The sequence below is a fragment of the Hemicordylus capensis genome, chromosome 2 (assembly GCF_027244095.1).
Source record: "Hemicordylus capensis ecotype Gifberg chromosome 2, rHemCap1.1.pri, whole genome shotgun sequence".
NCBI lineage: Eukaryota > Metazoa > Chordata > Lepidosauria > Squamata > Cordylidae > Hemicordylus > Hemicordylus capensis.
Window position 1 is genome coordinate 76,571,668 of NC_069658.1, and position 20,771 is coordinate 76,592,438.

General features: G+C 43.1%; 1 protein-coding gene across 5 annotated transcripts in view; it reads right to left on the minus strand.

The window, feature by feature from the left end:
- Positions 1 to 18,954, minus strand: part of TRIM36 (tripartite motif containing 36) — a 71,102-nt gene extending 52,148 nt beyond the window's left edge. Inside the window, exons 1-2 of one of the 5 annotated variants that reach the window (XM_053299890.1) lie at positions 18,576 to 18,954; positions 13,076 to 13,224 (exon numbers count right to left, since the gene is read on the minus strand). In XM_053299890.1, coding sequence (XP_053155865.1) covers positions 13,076 to 13,121 — 46 coding nt within the window. In that variant the 5' untranslated portion in view covers positions 13,122 to 13,224; positions 18,576 to 18,954. Of the gene's footprint in view, positions 1 to 13,075; positions 13,314 to 17,941 lie in introns of all 5 variants that reach the window. The other 4 variants (XM_053299888.1, XM_053299889.1, XM_053299886.1 and 1 more) reach the window with 4 other exon arrangements.
- Positions 18,955 to 20,771: the final 1,817 nt, after the last annotated feature.

A 20,771-nucleotide genomic window follows, 5' to 3' on the forward strand; every position in this document is an offset into this window, starting at 1 on the left:
ATTTCTCAAACCATGAAGAGCAGGATTCTCAGGATACCAACTTCACATGAGATGTCGAAGCACTTCCTGTGACTGGTCACAGCCCTGTACATAGTAACATCATAGTACCCAAGTGACTCCACTCAAAAACAGCTGATTAAAATGTAAAATAGCACTGGTTTGACACTTTCCTGGTTCAAAGATTATATTTTAAGATGTTGGGGGTGGGGGTTTGAATTAACCAATATGAAATATCTTTGCTGTGCAATAATTTTCTCAGAGCATGCTTTTTGGTAGTCATATGCACAGTTCAGAAGTCAAATCCTCATCTCTGGTAAATAAGGACAATTAAGTAATGAAATCAGTATGCCCCATACAACACTGCACAGGACCTTCAAAAAAAACAAAAAAGCTTCCTCGTTTATAATCTGACCACAAACTATAAAAGAGAAATCTAAAGTTAGTTTGTACTTCAAACATGTTTAATTTAAAAGACACACAAAGCTTGAGTGCAATATATTATGGAAGTATGTTCTACACAGATTAGCTAATGGAGAGATAGGTAGATGTAACATGCAACATGCAGCAAAAAAAACATCAGAAGCAGCTTTATGTTATCTAGTACAGCAGGCAACTAATGATTCAAGCCATTCACTATTTAAATGGACAATAAAACAGTCAAAGTTAAGGACAAACTCCAATATAAATTTAAAAGAATATGATGCAGTGGTCAAGTTAAGACAATGCAATCTGAAATGCTTAACCAGTAGCATGCCTTTGAGGTGCCAACAGGTGTGAATCTTATAGTTCAAGTCAAAATATGGAGTTAGATGCCATAGATCCGTGGCCTTTACTTCAATCAGTTAAAAAGAAAAAGCATGATAATGAAAGCATGATTTTGTGTGTGTATACTGGTGACACCATGCCAATGAATAGTAAATCCAGGTGATCCAAGATGTTCCATCCCTTTTCATGTAGGTTTACTTCTCTCGAGCTAAGCAATTTCCTGGCATTCTACTGCCATTCATACAGATACAAAAGAATCCATATTTTTTTAAAAAAGTTAAAATTGTTATGTCCAAAATCATTATGTCCTAAAGAGGTTTAAATGAGATAACAGGAAATCCATTATTAGTGGGGTAGCAAATGGCTACCTGCCTCTAACACTGTGCCCTATATTTTGAAAATAAAAATAAATTATTAAATTAATTACATATAATGGGTAGCATCCAGATTACCACTTCCACAGTGTTGAGGGATTATTGCCCTTTCCTTCTGCTGCCTCATGCACCCTCAAGGTCTACTCATCATAGACATTTTCAGAGGGAAGGGATATTGGTAGAAATCACCTCTCCCCCTTGCATGAGCAGAATGTCTCTGTTCACAAGAGTAATGGTCTGGATGCTACCTATTAAAATTAAATTACTTTTAATTAAGTTAAAAATATTAAAAAGCTTAGGGGCTAATATATGTTGTTCATAATACATTTGCCTTCTCTCTTGAATCCATGTGCATTAGGGTGAAATATTTAACATTCTTTAAAGGTTATTTGGAAACTTTGGCTGGTTCAGAATACAGCAGCCCAATAACTAACTGGGACCAGTGATCCTTCCAAGGCATGTGCTCACAAGTTTTTTTTATGTCCGTGCTGAGGTTGAATCAGGAAGGCCCCACTCTGAATGCACATGTGCACACACTGCCTTGATTCTGTCACCCAGAACAAAACTAATTACGTGCACAGATGAGAAAAATTAACAGGGAACACTAACTGGGACATGTTGTCTTGTATTACATCTTTGTTAAGAGAACACTGGCTCCCTATTAGGGTTTTAAAGGACAAATTGTGTTTTGTTTCCAGGGATACTTATAGTGTTAGTTTGCCCTTTGAAGTATGAATTGCTTGGGACCGATGTACTTGAAGGACTACTTTCTTTTTATGAACCAATATGGAATTTAAAAGGCTATGTCAGATGGTCTCCAAGAGCCCCTAAGTTTCAGATGTTAGCACGGACTATACATATGTAAACACATAGAATTTGGCCAAATTTTTTACAAACCTATGACTGAAAAAGGAGGTCAATATCGCCTGCCTTATTCTACTTACCACAAAACTGGTAAGGGTAACAATCGTGGCTGTATTCCAGAAAGAATCCAAAATAAGATTAAACCAAACACTTAGAAATAGGTATTCAAACTGTGAAATACAATGAAGTCATAAAAAGAGTTATATCAAAATATAAACACCATTAGTTAATTTTAACAGAGGAATCTACCTGTTTAGTAACATTCATCAATAACAAATCCATTGTAGTAGGAATTCTACCAAAAGATAAATCAAATCTTGTAAATGTCACTAGGATCATGGATATCCATTTTGAATTGTTGTAAATCTGACAAATCCAGACAATTACAATATTCTTAAAAGACCAAGTCCTTTAAATGACCAAAGCTGTTGTAATATATTCCAAGGAGACAATCTGTAAAATCATAAAATGAGCCAAATGTGTTTCAACCAAAGAAAGGTCTTCCGCAGTGGCATTAGCTGAAGAATAATTTTCTTCTTGTAATAAATCAAATATGATAGTAAAATCTCCTGGATTCAATCTGCAGTCCAAAGAGCAATCAGCATATACATAAGAACATAAGAACAACCCTGCTGGACCAGGCCCAAGGCCCACCAGATGCCACTGGAAGCCCACAGGGAGAGGCTGAGAGCATTCAAGGAGGCACTCAGGCCAGGGAGAGCATAACATCGGCCCCATAGAGACCAGCTTTGGCCTGTGAGGACTGTTGGGGCAGCCCCTCCCCTCCACACACCTTCCCAGGAGTATGGAAAGACCAGTGTGCCCTGACAGGAAGGCAAGAAAGGAGGCACCCAGGCCAGGGAGCTCTTGTCCTCTGCTCCTGAAAAGGCCAACAGCCTGAGACATTTTATTAATCTTCTGTTATTTGCTTCTTTTAATATTGTAAACCACATTGGGTGCTTTTGTCATGGCAGAAAGGCAGTAAAAATGTAGCTGCTGCTGCCGCCCTCTCTCCTGCTGTTACTCCCCTGCAACTGGTATTCAGAGGTATCCTTCCTCTGAGGCTGGAGGTGACCTAGAGCCCTCAGACTAGTAGCCATTGATAGAAGTCTCCTCCATGAAGTTATCCAAACCCCTCTTAAAGCCATCCAGGTTGTTGGCTGTCACCACATCTTGTGGCAGAGAATTCCACAAGTTGATTATATGTTGTGTGAAAAAGTACTTCCGTTAGCTGATCCAAAATTTCATGGCAATCAATCAATTTCATGGAATGACCCCTGGTTCTAGTATGTGAGAGATCCTACTTCTCTGTGTGTGAAGTTGTAACTGATGCTGAAGCTTTAAATACTATGTCACGTGGTACAAATTGGTCATAATCTCCTGAATTCAGAAGATTTTTACACTGGTATTGGATTTATTACAAAGCACTGGATGTGGCTGCTTCTTGGGGTTGCGGGTAGCAGGGGAGAAGGGAGGGAAATAGTAGGAAGGTCCAACCATTAAGTAAAAAGAGGTGAGTCACAAGCCCCTGGTTTTTCCCATCTGTAAAGTTGTTTACTTGTCTCAACCAAAATCTCCATCTTTCATGCCAAACTGGCTATAAGTGCTAAATTCACCCCTTGGTTGGCTGTGTGTAAAGGAATCCTGTCCTACGACTGGTTAATTGTAGGTGTCAGTGTGGAGAGTAGCAATGCGCTCTCACTCTCATCAAGTCGCCATGCCTCTTCTTCTCTTCAGTAGTTCCATTCCGTCTTCTATCAGCATTGCCTCCATGTCTCCCCCTCCTTGCAGTCTCAGTCCTCTCCTCTTCACCCCATGCAGGATTAAACTAAGAAGATCAACTGAAGTGGGGAGCAGGTTGGAGTCTTGAGCACCTATTTGAAGATAGCATCTGCATACACGTTGTTCACACCACTTGAAAATACCACAATGTATTTGGCCACAAACAGAATCTACTAGTTTTCTTTCTTCTCACAAATATGAACACACAGGGCGTACATAAATTTTAAAAAGCAAACTTTACTTATCCCAGGAAAGTTTATGTTGTGAGAAAGAGAGATTTCCTTGGGCTGTAGTCCTATGCACACAGCAATTACCTGAGAGTAAGCCCCAGTGAGTTCATTAAGACCTTAGTTTTAAACTAAAAAACTAGAAGGAGAGCTGGTCTTGTGGTAGCAAGCATTAATTGTTCTCTTTACTAAGCACAGTCTGCCCTGGTTTGCATTTGAATGAGAGACTATATATGAACACAAAAAGATATTCTCCTTAGGGGATGAGGCAGCTCTGAGCAGGTTCCAAAGATTCCTTCCCTGGCATCTCCAGATAGGGCTGAGAGAGACTCCTGCCTGTAACCTTGGAAAAGCCACTGCCAGTCTGTGTAGACAATGTTGGGCTAGATGGAACAACAGTCTGACTTGGTATAAGGCAGTTTCCTATGTTCCTAAACTGTATAGAGTTGGATGAAGTTCTATGTAGCATTTACGAATACGAATATGATGAATATTTATATACCGCTTATCACCAAAAAGTTCCCAGAGCGGTTTACATAGATATAAAACAAATAAATAAACTGACTCCCTGTCCCCAAAGCACTCACCGTCTAAAAAAGAAACATAAGATAGTCACCAGCAACAGCCACTGGAAGGATGCTATGCTGGGAATGTAGAGGGCCAGTTGCTCTCCCCCTGCTAAATAAAGAGAACCACCACTTTAAAAAGGTGCCTCTTTGTTCAGTTAGCAAGGGTCATTTACTTGAGAGAACACTTTATCAGATTTGAAAATAAACAGTATGAATCACAAACCTGTCCAAATAACTTATGCTGAGGACCCTATTTTCCATACTACTACCACTCACCCTCCTGCCACAAAAGGTAACACACAAAATAACCAAACAGCAGCAAACAAAAACTGGCATTAGGACTACAGAGTGGTGGAGCTACTTGGACTGGCCTGGTTTCCAAGCTGTGCATGTTAGGTTGCCCATGAAAAGAAGGCAATAATCTCAGAATTCTTAAAAAATAAAAACAAATATTTCTGTAGTGACACACACATTTCAAACAGGATAAGTTTGAAATTGTCCAGTTAGTATTTTCAGTTAAAATTCCTTGTTTTATTTGGAAGCTATAACCCACTCCCTCTCTTTCTCTCTCATGAGAGGTGAGAGACTAAGAGAAATACAAGGGAGCTAGCAAGAGACTTTGCTTTAAGTCCCAGAACATGAGGGAAGGTGGGGGGCTGCTTGCTTGTGGAAGTGCCAGTCCACCATTATCCCCCACTTCCCCCCTTATTATCTAGATCTCTGAAACTTGCCAAGATTTGCTAGTGGCATTTTTAAAAAGAAACTTGTTGTTCTAGTAAGAACTAAACTGCCTTTCCTTTCACTATCCCTACAATTGGACCAAATTTGGTTCAGATCAGTTAAATGGTCCACAAGTTAGAGCTCATGTGCCTCAAACGTTTACACGTCCGCCTTCTTGAATCAGGGTGGATGACATCATCACATACTGTGTCATTGAGGTGTCCCTACAACTGTACCCGATTTGGTTCATATTGGTCCGGGCATTGCAAAGTTAATGGGGGGGCACACACAAGGATGGACACACAAACAGAATTCTGTGTGATCTCACATGCCTACTGTAAAGTAAGCTAAAAGAAAAGATCTCCAAGCAAATGCTGAAGAAACACAATGCCTCCTGAGGGCTTCATCGGGCTCTGAGTGAGAAGAAAAAGGTTAACTTCAATCTGGAGAAGGAGAGAGGAGGGAAAGGTAGCTAGGGCTCATACCTTCTGAACTCCGTTTGCAGACAGAGTGCTCCCATTTTGCACACCAGATCTCCAGAGAGTCTGCTCAGCCTGCCTAGAAGGACCCTGGGAAATCAGATGATTGGGCTGGCCTTGTTTGCTGGCTATTGGTCATGTGTGCCTGTAAGCTATTCTGGCCTGATTGATTGGGGGCAGGGCTAGCCCCTGCCCACCATGGGGAGGAAGAGAAAAGTAAGGCAGATCCTGATTGGTGCTGGTCATTAAATATGCAATTTGGGTTGTGACTAAGAAATGGTTTTACAAAGGAATTTAGAAAAAAGACCAACAGCTAGGGCCATGTACTGGCAAACAGTGGAAATGCAAGAGCAACATTCAAGCAAGAGACACAGACACATGGAATTTTTCACACCCGGCTTTTAGTTCATATTTCCTCCAAAATGCAAGTGTGCATTCACATGTTGGCCAAATTTACCCCCAAATCCCTGCAAGCTATCAGGGAGCACTTCACACACTATTCAGATTTTTCATCATGCATTATTGTGTAGCCCAATCTATATTCAGGGTTTTAAAAAAAACCCACTTTTTGCGTCAGTTTTTTGGGGCGACTTTGAACTTGCAGTAAAGTCTTGCAGAAAACCCATGATAAAGCCTGTAGTCTGCGAAAGCTCATGGAGAGAAAGAAAAAGAGGAAGAGATGGTACGTTTGAGAAGAGAATGGGGGGAGGGGTGGCAAGAATGTGGGGCAGACATGGAGGTAGGCAATGCCCTCTCTGCCCCAAATGAGGAGCCTCCATTGTTACAAGGAGAAAATGACTCTTCCACTAACACCACTGAGGAAGACCTTTCTTTGGTCGAAAAGCATATAACCCATTCTATGATTTTACAGATATTACAACTTTGGTCATCTAAAGAACTTGGTCTTTTAACAATATTGTAACCGTTTCTCGAGATCAATGACCTCAAAACAGTGGTATATCTGTTGGTAACCTCCAGACTTGACTTTTGTAATGCGCTCTACATGGGGCTGCCTTTGTACGTAGTCCGGAAACTTCAGTTGGTTCAGAACGCAGGAGCCAGGTTGGTCTCTGGGTCATCTCGGAGAGACCATGTTACTCCTTTACCGATGGAGTTACACTGGCTGCCAATAGGTTCCCAGACAAAATACAAAGTGCTAGTTATAACTTACAAAGCCCTAAATGGCTTAGGCCCTGGGTATCTAAGAAAGCGTCTTCTTCATTATGAGCCCCACCGCTCATTGAGGTCATCTGAGGAGGTCCGTCTCCAGTTACCACCAACTCGTTTGGTGGCTACACAGAGACAGGCCTTCTCGGCAGCTGCCCCGAGATTGTGGAATGCGCTCCCTGCTGAGATACGATCCTCCCCATCTCTGGCAATTTTCAAAAAACACCTGAAAACCCATCTTTTCACCCAAGCTTTCTCAGCTTCCTAAATTCTGGGGGGTTTAATATCTGGTTTATTTTAAAATTAAAAACCTGATTTTGGGATTTTAATCACTGTAATTGTTTAATTGTTGTTTTAAAATGTTTTTTAATTGTTAATTGTTATATTGTTTTTAATTTGTTTTAGCTCTTTACTGTTTTAGTGGTTTGTTTTAATTGTAAACCGCCCTGAGCCATTTTGGAAGGGCGGTATACAAATCAAATAAATAATAATAATAATAATAATAGTCTGGATTTGTAAGATGTACTATTCAAAATGGATATCAATGATCCAAGCGACATTTGCAAGATTTGGTTTATCTTTTGACAGTTTAGAATTCCTACTTCAATGGATTTGTAACTGACAAACATTTCTCAACAGGTAGATTCCTCTATTAAAATTCACCAATTGTTCTCATACTTTGATGCAATTCTTTTTTTTTTCTTTTTTTTAACCTCAGTATATTCCAATTTTTGAGTACCTATTTATAAGTGTTTGGTTAATCCTATTTTGGATTGTTTTTGGCTCACTGTAGTAATTTGGGAAAGCAATATACAAGTTATCCCTTTATTTTCAGTGTAATCCAGCAAGCACTTTCACACAAGTGCGATGAATTGCTAGGGAATACAAGCCCCACCACCACCAGCAGTTCCTTTGCCTAGGGGAAGTTCTCAGTATTTAGAAATATGATTTACCAAAGCAATGGCCAGAACAACAAGAAAAGGGACAATACATCTTTAACTGAACATAGGTTTTTGAATAAAGTGATATCACCAGCATAATGAACGACAGAGTAAATTTGTGGAGTATGTTTTTAGACAAGATAATGTTTTAAGGTCAACTGGATTTATGTATTGTTCATAATACAACAGGAATTATTGCTGTTCTTTGACAAAGTATTTTCTTGAGGATCTTTGACAGAGGCAAAGATTGAGTTACAGCACATGCAAGTATTATTTTAGGAATTTAAAATGTATTTAAGTTTGCGTGACCTTTATTGTATTATGTCCAAATGTCAACTTGGTTTTTTTCTTTTGAGATAAATAAAATTTACGCCTCAATCTAGTGTTGGAAGACATTTTTCAGTTCTATTCATAGCTTTCCAGAATTCACTTCTCCCTAAACTAACTTTTAAAAGTTGTTTGAATCTAAAAGCAATATAAACCTGTCAATATTTTCAAGCTTAACATTTTATATCACTGGGATAAAGAGCATTTCTGTGTATTTTTCACAATGAGGGAGCAAGACTAAGCAGCAAACCTGCCGGCAAAAGGAGCTGGTAAACTTAAACTATTGGTACGGCTGTAGCAACTACCTATGCACAGTCACATGACCAAAGAATTTTAAGGGTGGGACGTGAGCAGAGATAGAGGGAATTGCTGGCAAAAGCTCTTAGATGTCCTTAAGACTATGTATAATCCTTTGAGTAAGAAACAGTTATGCAATTTGCATCAGTTTCCAACTAGTAAGGGCCTGTTAAGGCAAGCAAAGGAGAGCACATTGTTCTGATCTACTTGTCAAGGTTAGAATGCAGCTTCAACAGCACCAGCTAAAGTGCTTCACAGTTTAGCAAGATGCATTCAAATAAAATATATTACATCACTAATATATTCATTTTAATACTGTAAATTACATCACTATTTTTAAACTTTAGTAACTTTTTGTCAGAAAAAGAGACATTGGTAAAACAAATATTTCCCTTTTAGGTAGCAATGCATCTAAATTGTGGTTCTGCTAACAATAGAACTACTATAGCAAAGCCCAATTAACAGAACATCAATTATATTTCTTTCTAAGGGTGTACTTGTGTTTTTATGAAAGCTTTTAGATCATGAGATGTACTAAGAGGTTTCAAGTCAGACACTTGAATCCAGTTGACCTTCACATCTCTGCCGCAAAAATCTCCCCAGCACAATTCTCTACACCCACCTGACATATTGTATACTCAATAATATCAATACTTGACCACTGATATTGATAAGAACTATAGGCCAAATATATTCATGATAAGAGCCAAGAACTACACTATCTACAGGCATACAAAAGTGAAGCATTTCTACCTCTCCACCCAAGAGACCTCCTCTGTGAGACTGTAAACAATGAACAGAGAATTGTTTTTAGAAAAGGAAGGATTCTGTACTGGTTTACCATGGCACACTGAAGATAAAACAGTTGCCCTCCTTTCCACTACAGAACAAAAAAATGTTAGGTTGCAATCCTATACACATTTGCAGGAGTACATTTCATTGAACTGGGCAGGGCTTATGAGTAAAGATCATCAGAACAGACAGCACAATTGTTAGGAGATAATGTGTAAAAAAAAAAAAAGCACACCTCAATTTAATTACATCATATATTAATTCCAAAAGAAAGCTTTCAACACCTCTAAATGAAAAATGAAGCTACTCAGATTTTTTTTTAAATTACTAAATATAATTATCAATTTCAAGTTTGTAATTATCATAATGAGGCTGCTGTAGACAATGCAAATCAGACTTACAAAATAGGTTTGTGAAAATATTCAGCTCCAAATAGTCAAAGATGAATAACGCACACAGGACCCCTATTCCTTCTGCTCACCTCCATGCAGAAAAGTGCTGTGCGCAGCACCAAAGAGAATCCTTAAAGCTAAAGTTAAGTACAGCTTCAGTGATACGCATAAGCACACAGAGTAGGGAAGTGTAGAACTCTATGGGGAAAGAGCTGGGAATGCCTACCAGTGTTCTCTCTCATTTTTTCCATCTGTTTGAGGAATGAATTTTGTTCTGAGCAGCAGTATCAAGACATTATGTGCACCTTTCTGATTCAACCTGAGCGGGATCTAAGATTAACTGAGCAGACATCAAAAAACTTGTGAATGCGTGCATGTACACACGCCTTAGAGGGAACACTGATGCCTACACTTCCCAGCACTCCATGAGCATCTTCCCAGGTATCACTGTCGCTCAGGTTCTTTTTATAATGCAGAGGCTTAGCATCAAAAACGGTCAAATATATTTCACTTCTGGCTACCAGCAGAATATTTAAAATAGATGCTGTATGCATACACAAGTTTGAAATTCAGCAGGAGACATGCTCTCACACACATGCAATGGCCTGTAAGGGATGCTTTCCAAAATGGCAGCACAGGGTCATTGCAGAAGTCCCTCAGTAGGCTGGAGTGCCTAAATACTACAAATGTCCATTTCTTCAACCTCCTCAAGTGGCCACCAACAATTCTCAAAATGTTTTCCTTCCAAATTTGGCTTACCACATAGGATTTTTAATGCAGTTTTTGTGCCAAAAAGATCTAAAACACCATATCACTTAAAGCAGAGGTTCCCAACCAGTGGCACTCCAGATGTTACTAAACTACAACTCCCATCATTCCCAGCTACAATTTATTGTGGTGGGGATGACACAAGTTGCAGTTCAGCAACATCTGAAGTTCCCAACCTGGAGGCCAGATTGGGAACCCCTGGCCTAAAGGACACACTATACAGCAATATGTGCTCCCACACACACACCCCAAATGCAGTAAACCAAAAACATTCTGTTCGTGATGAGACTTAAAATTGTTTCAATTTTTACTGATGCCCTAAAAAGGATGGAAATTGCATGTTAAGGTGCCCATCAACTTCCACACCACATAAACTGTAAAGATTTTGTACACACTCATATGTTATGCTGGCTTCAGAAATTAGGCTCTATGCACCCACACTTGGCCTTGCCTTGGCCTCTCAGCTGGATATTGGGTTGGGGAGCAATGCATCCAGGCAGAAATCCAATCAGCTTTCCCAATCACTTGCTAGAGATGCCCCAATAAATTTCTTCAAACCTGAAGAATGATATATTAATAGTGTGCTGTAAACAAAGGCTATATAGCCATTAGCATTTGTTTTGCCACCTGATCTGCAGAACTCAATTACACTTGATACTATACTATATATTTGATTATGTTCAAAAACAGAGCAAACTGAGGTGGTATATCTGACTAAAAATGGACGGATTGAAGAAAACATTGAGCAACAAGGTCAGCAGCTAGACCATTCAGAGCTAAGCCAAATAAAGGAGGGAATATAATTCACAAACATGTTCACTGCCCAAATATATTTTTTTGCTCTTTAAGGGGAGGAAATGTGTCAGCATGTTCTGAGGCAACCAGGCAAGTCTTCCCATCTTCTTGTTCTGAATTGGCATGCAGTGAAATGGAGTTAAATACAATGCACAAGATCAGGAAGAGTTCCAACCTGGCAATCTTTCCTCCATCGTCCATTATACTGAGGGCCTTGCGTTGCCCGCAGCCTAAAGGGAAGCAGGAGGAGAAAGTTTCCTGGAAGAATATTTTGCATTTCTGCCTGGATGCTTACTATGGTACATAGTATCTGAGGGAAGAACTGTGCCTTGTAGAGATGCATCAGACAGAAATCCATCAGGTGTATCTGTGGAAGTGATTGTACCAAGATTGGGGACCTTTTGAATTTTGGCTAGACACTTACTAGAACAGGTGACACTTTTGGGGAAGCACTATGCCTTTTAGAGATGCAACAGGCAGAAATTCATCAGGGCATCTCTAGCAAATGATCTAGCTGCCTGTCATAGCTACCTGAAATATGCTGCTCGTACCCAGAAGTGAAATATTTTTGCACTAAGTTCCTGAACTACTAAATAGCCTCCTTGTGCTGCCCATGGCACTACTCTGCACAGAGGTAAACAATGTGAATGGCTGCCTCCATGTGGTGCCAGGAAGCTGTGCACATTATCTGGCTTTGGCTATTTGGAGCTGAAAATTTGCACAGGCCTACAGAACACTTCCTAGAGAGGGGTCATTTGTCAGCTCACGTTCACACACATCCACATTTATGGTCAGTTAACTATCCGTTTATAGTCCAGCTCAGCAATAAAGCACATGCTTTGTGTGCAAAAGACATATTCAGGTATGGCTGGGAAAGACCCTGCATTGTGCCCTAGAGATCCACTACCAATCAATGTCAACAGTACTGAGCTTGAGGAACTGATAGTCTAATTCAGTATAAGGCAGTCTCCTAGGTTCCTAGGAACTCATGTAACAAATTAAATAAAGCCTCATATATGCAGAAAGACACAGGATCTGACTTTATCATTCAAGCATAGCTTCTATTACTTTACAATGCTAGTGAAAACTAGTGTCAGTTGGGTCAAGACTACAACTACAGAAAGGACAATAATGAATATCATTGCAAACACACAAATATGGCAATTGTAGTTGCTTTTGTGAAGAGTTTGCATACAAAGAAGAAACTATATATAATTAAGTAAGATAATTTTGAAGTATGTGAGATCAAAACCGTGATCCTAGTCACTCTTACTTGGAATAAATGTCATTAAAATGAACAGGGCATTTTCAAATAGATGAATTTACAATACAGAATGTAAACAAACCCAGACAGAAAGGAATTCTAGCAATAAACACATTGGGTTGGATCTTAATATATTTATGAGCAGAAGTAGCTCCATTTATACAAGAAAGGGAAGATTTTTTGCAGATTTACACCACTTTCCAAAGTCCCCCAACCCCAGGAAACTGATTTTCAGAGGGCTGTACCAGGAAGAAGGATTGACAAAAATCAATCCTCCTCTGTTGCACAAATCCAGACTTCTTCCATTCACAGATGTTTTTAGGATCCAACCCATGTAATATTGTCAGAAAAATGGCATTTATGTCATATGAAGCAGTCATAGCTTACTAGAATGGTTTGATGGAGTTTTATTACCCACTTCATTGAAATGCTAATGTTTTAAGAACTTGAGAATGATAAGAGTGGCCTAGCAAAGCAACAGGGCAATCATGTTACATTAGAAATGTTTACTTACATACATACAGATTTTGCAAGTGTGTTCCTTGTACATACCTGATCTACTAACCCTGTCAAGTCTATCCAAGCTAGGGGAATTCATCCGGTTTCGAGGGCTACTTTGATTGGAAGACTCGGAGGCAGCATCATTGAATGAATCTTCAAGTGTCAAGTAGAGAATTTCTTTTACACATTTGTGGCAGATACTGTGTTGACAAGGGAGAATAAGTGGATGGGTAAATAATTCCTTGCATGCTGGGCAGATGAGTTCTCGTTCAATATTTTTAATGGTAACCTGGAAGCAAACAAGATAGTAATGGCAACAATTACAAAGAGTAACATATACATCAAACACATAAACACATACTCTTGTCATCCTAGTCAGAGAGAAGATGTGAGACTTGGTTTTTGTTACATGAATAAATATTGTCTGATTTACTGTAAAGTACTACTAAAGAGTGGTGAAGGTGTGCCAGTACAATCAGGAAATGAATATCAGTAAGATTTAGTGGTAGTGTGAGAGAATCACATAATCTTTATAATTTAGAGCACAAAAAGGGACTGCGATCTCAAAATGCTGAGAAGGAAGATAGAGAATAGTGCTTAATTAAAAGAGTAGCAGGGCTCAGACTTGTATGGGAATGCTGCCATTTGTCCTGGAAGGAAGTCCTCCTTCTGAATTCTGTATGTGGGAAGAGACCGCTGCAACATCTCTGAATGATTCAAAGGAGCAACATCTAGACATAAATAAGCCCCAAATGCACAAACAAACCCTGCTGAGAAGGTGCTATCTATTTTTCAAACTGTTTCAAAAGGAAATAGAAACTTTAAGGCAGCTGTTCTATTTGAGAGTTAATCCACTGAACTCAGCAGGACTTGAGTCCAAGTAGAACTGTGTATGTTTGGCTGTAAACAAAAATATAGTTTTCTGCTTACCTACCACATTTAACACGTCGCAATGATCAAACCTAAAGTTCCTGCTTTCTTCTGTCTAGAGAACTTTAGCATCAATGGGTTTTTTCTCCACTGGGGCAATATTTAGTAATTCACACTGACACACCTTTAACCAAATATCCACCAGTAACTGAAAACTTCCTCCCTTGTACTCAGGCTCTGTTCCAGCCTTTTGTGATGCTGAATTCACACCTAGATCTCCTGTCTCCCCTTATGAAGCCAAATATACAAACATATTTGATCCTACAGACAGCATAAACATCCAACAGAAAATCTCATCAAGTCCTATTTAAGTTTTATTCTGGAGGCTGCATTTTTACAGTGACACCATGGTATGGCAGTACCATATCAATTTTTAAAAAAACAAAAACAATTTAGACAGATACAGGAATGGCTTTATATATTAACAATTATATATCAAGTTATTCTTAAAATATATTCATACATTCAGTCAACGCCAGTCAACTACATCATTATTTCTTTCACCTGTTTAGAGAAGCTGCATTTTGATACCTAATGTACTTGAAATAAACTGCACCTTAAATAGATACACACTTGTGTGCGCATGTAGCAGTGTGCTTTGTCCTTCTTCCAAGGATTGTAAAGAACAAGAAATCACATTGTTAGATAAGAGAGAAGAGATGTTTGTCCCAGTTACAGTTCAGCCAGAGTAAGTTATAGACTGGTTGAATAAATTAGGAGACAGGCTCTGCTATGCCCAGCTCTTTGCCTTTTGGGAACAGCGTTTTGTGCACCATGCTGCCAAAGATTCAGCGAGTGATGATCAACCCCTCTATTCATTCTCCAGAAGAAAAGCTGTACCTTCTATGTCTCCAAAAAGGAGAAAGGGAGTGGATTCTGTGCAGAAGTCATTCAACATTTTAGCCAGAGAGACACAATAGTTTTAAAGCAATATGATAAAAGCATCATTGGCTATGGTGTACAAACTCATCTCTTTGGTCCCATTGTTTGGTCAAGCAGGTTTTTGAAACACTACAAACGCCTGTAAGGCCCATGAAAAGAGAGGATAAAAAGATGACTGTGCACAACACAAACAAAAATGCCTCTATCACATCATCTTCAACCCTCTGAAACACTTATTGAATTTATTTGGCACTTATTAATGTGGACTGTTGCCAAACTATATTAGGATGGACCCTCAAAAGCAATATGTAAATCCCAGGCAGCAGTCATGGTTTGTTGATCATTCCATTCCAGATCCAGCTGGGTGGCTAATAAACACCATCTCTTCTCTTAGGGTAAATAATCAAGATAAATAATCCATACTAAATTAATACTCATTAAATTTAGTATGGATTACTTAGACAACATAATTTAACGAGTGGTAAAAGGTGTAGCACATAAGTAAATTTTATGGATGATGATTGTAAGTTAATGTTATTGAGTACAGAACAAGGACTAAAATACCAGAATAAAAGGGTATACAGGCATTAGTTTCTGTGCAGCAGGAGTCACTTGCAGAATTTTTTCCCCTCAGTCTACCTGAACTCACTCCTAGAATACTGGTCTCAGCTTCAAATTTCCACATGTAACATTCACACAAGCACCTACCTCACCATAGGGATGTGCCCGAAAAGTTTCGGAGGCCATTGTAAAGGCCTCCGAAACCGAAACGTTTCGGCGCTGGGGCGGGATTCGGTGCTTCGGCACCAGCGGGGGTAGCTGTTTAAGGGCGGGGGAGAGTGTACTCACCACCACCACCCCGCCGCATTTCCCCCGCCGGCGCTCTTCAAAGTCCAAGCCCCTCATGCGGCAGCGTTCCTCCCTGCTGCCCCGTTCCCCCCGTCGGCCGGAAGTGGCCGGAAGTTGTGACCGCATGTGCGCGCGCGTGCATTACGGGCGCACGCAGAGTCTCAACTTTCGGCCACTTCCGGCCGACGGGGGGAACAGGGCGGCAGGGAGGAACGCTGCCGCCCCGAGGGGCTTGGACTTTGAAGAGCGCCGGCAGGGGAAACGCAGCGGGGGGGGGGTGAGTACACTCTCCCCCGCCCTTAAAGAGCTACCCCCGCCGGTGCCGAAGAGTCTTCGGGCACATCTCTACCTCACCAAGCACAGAAGCACTCTTACCCCTGGACGTCCAAGCCAAAGTCCAGGGCCTCCACAGCCCCTGGGGTCCCCCAAATCCTCTTTAGTCTGTCCTAGGTGATGTGGTCACCTGGCTGAGCATGATGATATTTAATTCGCAGGGGAGGAGGCCTTCAAAGGCCTTTAGGTCCCAGCTCCAAAATTACGTAGGTGCACCTCTGGTCATGCATATGCAGTAAGGGTGTGCACAGAACTGGCTGGTCCAGTTCGAGTCCAAACTGGACCCGAACCGAACCCCCTTGACTCAGTCGGGGGGGTCAAGAATATTTTTTTAATTCTGTTTTACACTTAAACCCTCCGGTGGAGTTGTCTGAGGTGGCGGGGGGGCGCAGAGATTCCCCCCCAACCGGCCTCCCTTATTCCAGAAATTGGCCATTCAGCCACTCTTCAGCCTTCCCTCCTCGGCGTGGTGGCCATTTTGGAGCCTGCCGCACCTGCACAATTGGCCTCTGCGTGGCCTGGGTCCAGGAGTGGAGTAGGAATCGCCACAACCATGAGTGTGAGAGTGATGGATTGGTGCTTATTGTACATGTTGGGGAGCTCTCTTCATTGCATGTTAGGGTTGTGCAAACAGGTTTGACGTTCAGTTCAACTGTTCTGGGTCAAACTGAACCACCCCCTGTTCAGTCCGACCCTGGACCGAACCTCCCCTCCCCACGGGAGATGAGAGGGGATTTTTTGTTGTTGTTTTCAAAATTACATTTATCCAAGCCATGTAAGGGCCTATTGCGCAGGCACAGCGCCCCCCCCCTTGGACAACTCCTGCAGAGAAGATAAATGTAAAAACAAAAAAAAAACCTCTCACCCCCAGACAGGCTCGGACTGGCCCATAGGTCAATGGGGCATATTCCCAGTGCGCCCTACCCATGCGGTGCCCCTGCGCCCCAACTCTCACCCTTAATTACCTATTCTGCTCAAAACCTGGCGCCCTCCCCACATACATTCCGGCGCCCTCTCAGTGCCCCCAGTCCGGCCCTGCCCCCAGAGTGTTTCGGCCAAGGGTCGGACTGAACAGAGGGTGGCTCGTTCGACACCGAAAAGCTGAACCGAACACGTTCGACGTCAAATCTGTTTGCACATCCCTAATATGCAGTGAAGAGAGCTCCCCAACATGTACAATAAGCACCCATCCATCACTATCACACTCACGGTTGTGGCGATTTCCTACTCCACCCGCTCTATACAGTGCAATCAATAGCATCAAAGTAGATTTGAAACAATCCTGGTCAAGCAGCAGGAACTGACAGCTTCTGTTGGGGCCAGAGTCCACCAAGCGAACAACTGCAGCAGTATGAGTCTGCACAAAGCTCTGGCGCAAGGCGCAACACACCCAACTCGCTACGCCGTGTGCGTGTCTGCTAAAACAAACACAGAGCGCGGGACTAGGGAGTCAGTTCCCTGCCCAGAAGGAGAAACCCGGCAAGCGCCAGCAGAGACCCAAGGAAGGGGGGGAGAAGCGCCGGGACAGAAGTCTGCTCTGGCAGCTCGCGGCAAGCAGGGACTGAGCAAAGAGAAAAGCCTTCTGCCGCTTTCCCTCTCCTCGACCGCAGGAGGCGGCGCCGGCGGCGAAGAGCTCGACCAAGCGCGTGCTTTTGAGACAGGACCGGAGCGACTGCGGCTCCTTCCAGGCAGCAGGTCAGGCAGTGACCGGGGCGGGATGGGAGGGGACCTCCCCGCCTTCTGTCTCAGGACCTGCCTCGCCCCTCACCAGCAACCTCCTCAGTTTCTCCCTCACACACAACACACACACCCTTGAGGGCAAGGAGTCCCCTCCCGAGTGCACCCGACGCCCTGAGAGCTCCCGCCGCCACGCCCGCCCTCCCCGCGCCAGCTGCCGGACGACGCCCCCCTCCCGCCACTCACGGCTGGTTCCAGTCGGTCCCCTTCCATCCTGGAGCCGCCTCCGCTCTCGGGCGGTTGAGCCGAGGATGCCCGGTGCGCGCTCGCCTGTGTGTGTGTGTGTGTGTGTCTGGCTCTCCTTCCTCCCTCCCTCTCTCTCTCTCACTCGCTCGCCGGATGACTGGCTCTCGGAACCGGCAGGGACCGCCCTCGGCCCCTGAGAGAGAGCGTGGCGGAGGTTACGAGGGAAGGGAAAGGGAGAAAGAGAGAGAGCGCGCGCGCGAAGCGGCTTCGACGAGGCGCCCAGCAGCTGCCGCCCCACTGACTGGCCCCCCCAGGAAACTCACTCAGGCACTGGCCGGACGGGCAGGGGCGGGGCGGGGCGTGGGCGGGGCCACCCGGCAACAGCGCCCGCGACACAATGGAGGGGAAGCGCCACCTGGCACCTTTGTGACCCGCCGCCTGCTGAGGAGACGAGGCGGGCCGGCGTGTCGCGGGAGAGAAGCTGACTGAGGGGAGTTGCCCCAGACCGTGTCCCTCAAGTGTGAGAAGAGACAGCGAGTGGGGGGGGGCGGCCTTCCGCCTACTTTTCCTCCCCAAATTCGCTCACGGGAGGGTCCCCGCCCTCCGCGCCCCCCACTTTCTCCCCCCTCCTCACAGGGGGGTCGTCCACGGCTGTCTTTCTCCCAGACCGAAATTCAAGGGCAGCAGCTTTTCCTGGCGACGAGCTGATGCAGCAGTGGGGAGCGAGCGCGTCGCCCGTTCATTTCTACCTCACGCAACTGTCAAACAAGTCGGCCTTGGGGTGGGTGGGGGGCGGTGTCGGTGGAGAAGAGAGCGCGGGGGGAGCCCAGCCGACGGAGAGCGCTTCCCCGCTGAAGAGGCGTTTTGCTGGCTCTCCAGGTGGAGACCTCGCAGGGCTCTCTGCCCGTGGCAGCTCAGTTCTTCCACGTGGCAACAGATCCATGTACAATTTGAACAGAGGACAAGTCCTTGCCGAGAGGAAGTGTTGCGATCTAAGTTTCAGCAGCACGGAGGACAAGGAGGGAGAGAGTGGCGACTGTAAGGACATCCTAGGAGGAGGAGGAACCTAGGAAGGCCCCCTCGGAAGGGTGGCCTCAGGCAGCCAGGTGGGCACCTATAGGATGCTGCTGCTGCCTTAAGTCAGACCATTATTGGTCCATCTAGCTCAGTATTTTTCTACACTGACTGGCAGGGCTACTCCACGGTGTCAGGCGGGAGTCTCTCTCAGCCCTACCCGGAGATGTCAAGGATTGTACTCGGCCTGGGACCTTTTGCATGCAAGCAGGTGCTATTACAGTGAGCTATGGCCACATATCTTATACAGCAGACAGTCCTAACATGTAGTCAGTCATCCAGATGCAACCCGAACAGACCCTGCTTAGCAAAGGGGACAATTCATGCCTGCTACTGCAAAATCTATTCTCAAAGATGTTCAGTCTTCCCTAGCACTGGACGATTATTATGTTTACATTTTACTAAAACCAGTATTCATAACAAGCATGAATACTAATTTTGTGAGCTGCCCTGAGCAGTGTTGTGCTGGAGGGGACATAAATATTTTAATCAATGTGTTTTTGCAACAGGAAAGAAGCACCTCCCAGTTCTACTTCAGTAGTTCTAGTAGCAACTACTATTTTCAATATCTCTGCACTTACGCTTATTCACACTTTACATTAAGAGAGAGAATTTCAGATGCTCCTTCAGGACATTAAAGAGAAGTTGCATTTGAAAATCACATTCTGCCTATTTCTTTTGGAGAGAACAGAAATAGTATCAGATATCTGCTCTGTCCCTTTATTTGCTAGTTTCCCTAGGATACTAAGAAATTAGAATTAGATATAACTAAGATGGCATTCTCAAGAACACAGAATGCAAATTAGTTACACTCAGCACCACCTGACAAACATCTTTAAAAAGGCATATTTCAACCAAGAAGGAATTCCCAGGGAAGGAATTTCTGCTTTAGCCAAGATATAGCAACAGGTTGGAACACATTCCAAGTACTTCCTCTTTAAACCTTACTTCCAACATTACCCCAAAAATATCTACAACAGAGGTTTGCAAAGATGACCCCACACACACACACACACACACTCCCTCTCCCCCTGGGAGACCTGAAAAAGAAACTTCCCTTTTGACCTGTTGAGAATTGTATATAAGTAAAAACATAAAGTTACAGGAACAAAATGGCAAGTATGATCTGTGTTTTGTGTTTGTACAATAGTTCAAACCAAGAAGTCAAGATCTGAATTTCAGGCATATTTTCCAGAGCTATTTATATCATTTTGTTGAAGCATGTTGATATGGAAAGTGAGAAACGCGGAGGGGTGGGGTGGGGGCTGTAAAGAGTGCCATGGCCAAGGATTGCACAAGTGCACCACCCTTATATTGCCAGAGACTGTCAGTGCCATCAGAGAACAGTCTGCAGTTGCTAAGCTGCTTTTCCTCGGGTCAATCAGAAATCCACACAATGAGTTTGGGCCCTTGGGGCTGAAGGAAGTGTCAGCTTGTTCACACAGCCACCAGGCTCAGAACCCACCATAGGGGCTGGCGTGGATTCAAGGGACATACATAGCCCCTATCAAACCCCTGTGATGGTCCTGGGATAAAAGGGGGCTGAGCAAGGTCAGTCTTCCTTCATCTGGCCAAAGGGCTCTTTTCTCCTGAACTCAATACAACCAACAGGTGTGGTAGGGGAGGGTGTCTGACAGGGAGGGTAAAAGGAGGAAAGTCTTCTCTTTGCCCTCCTCTCTGAATTATATCTTCACAAATAAAGCAAAACCATAAAAAGTTTAAAACAGGCACTAATAGGTATTTTATGAATGCAATG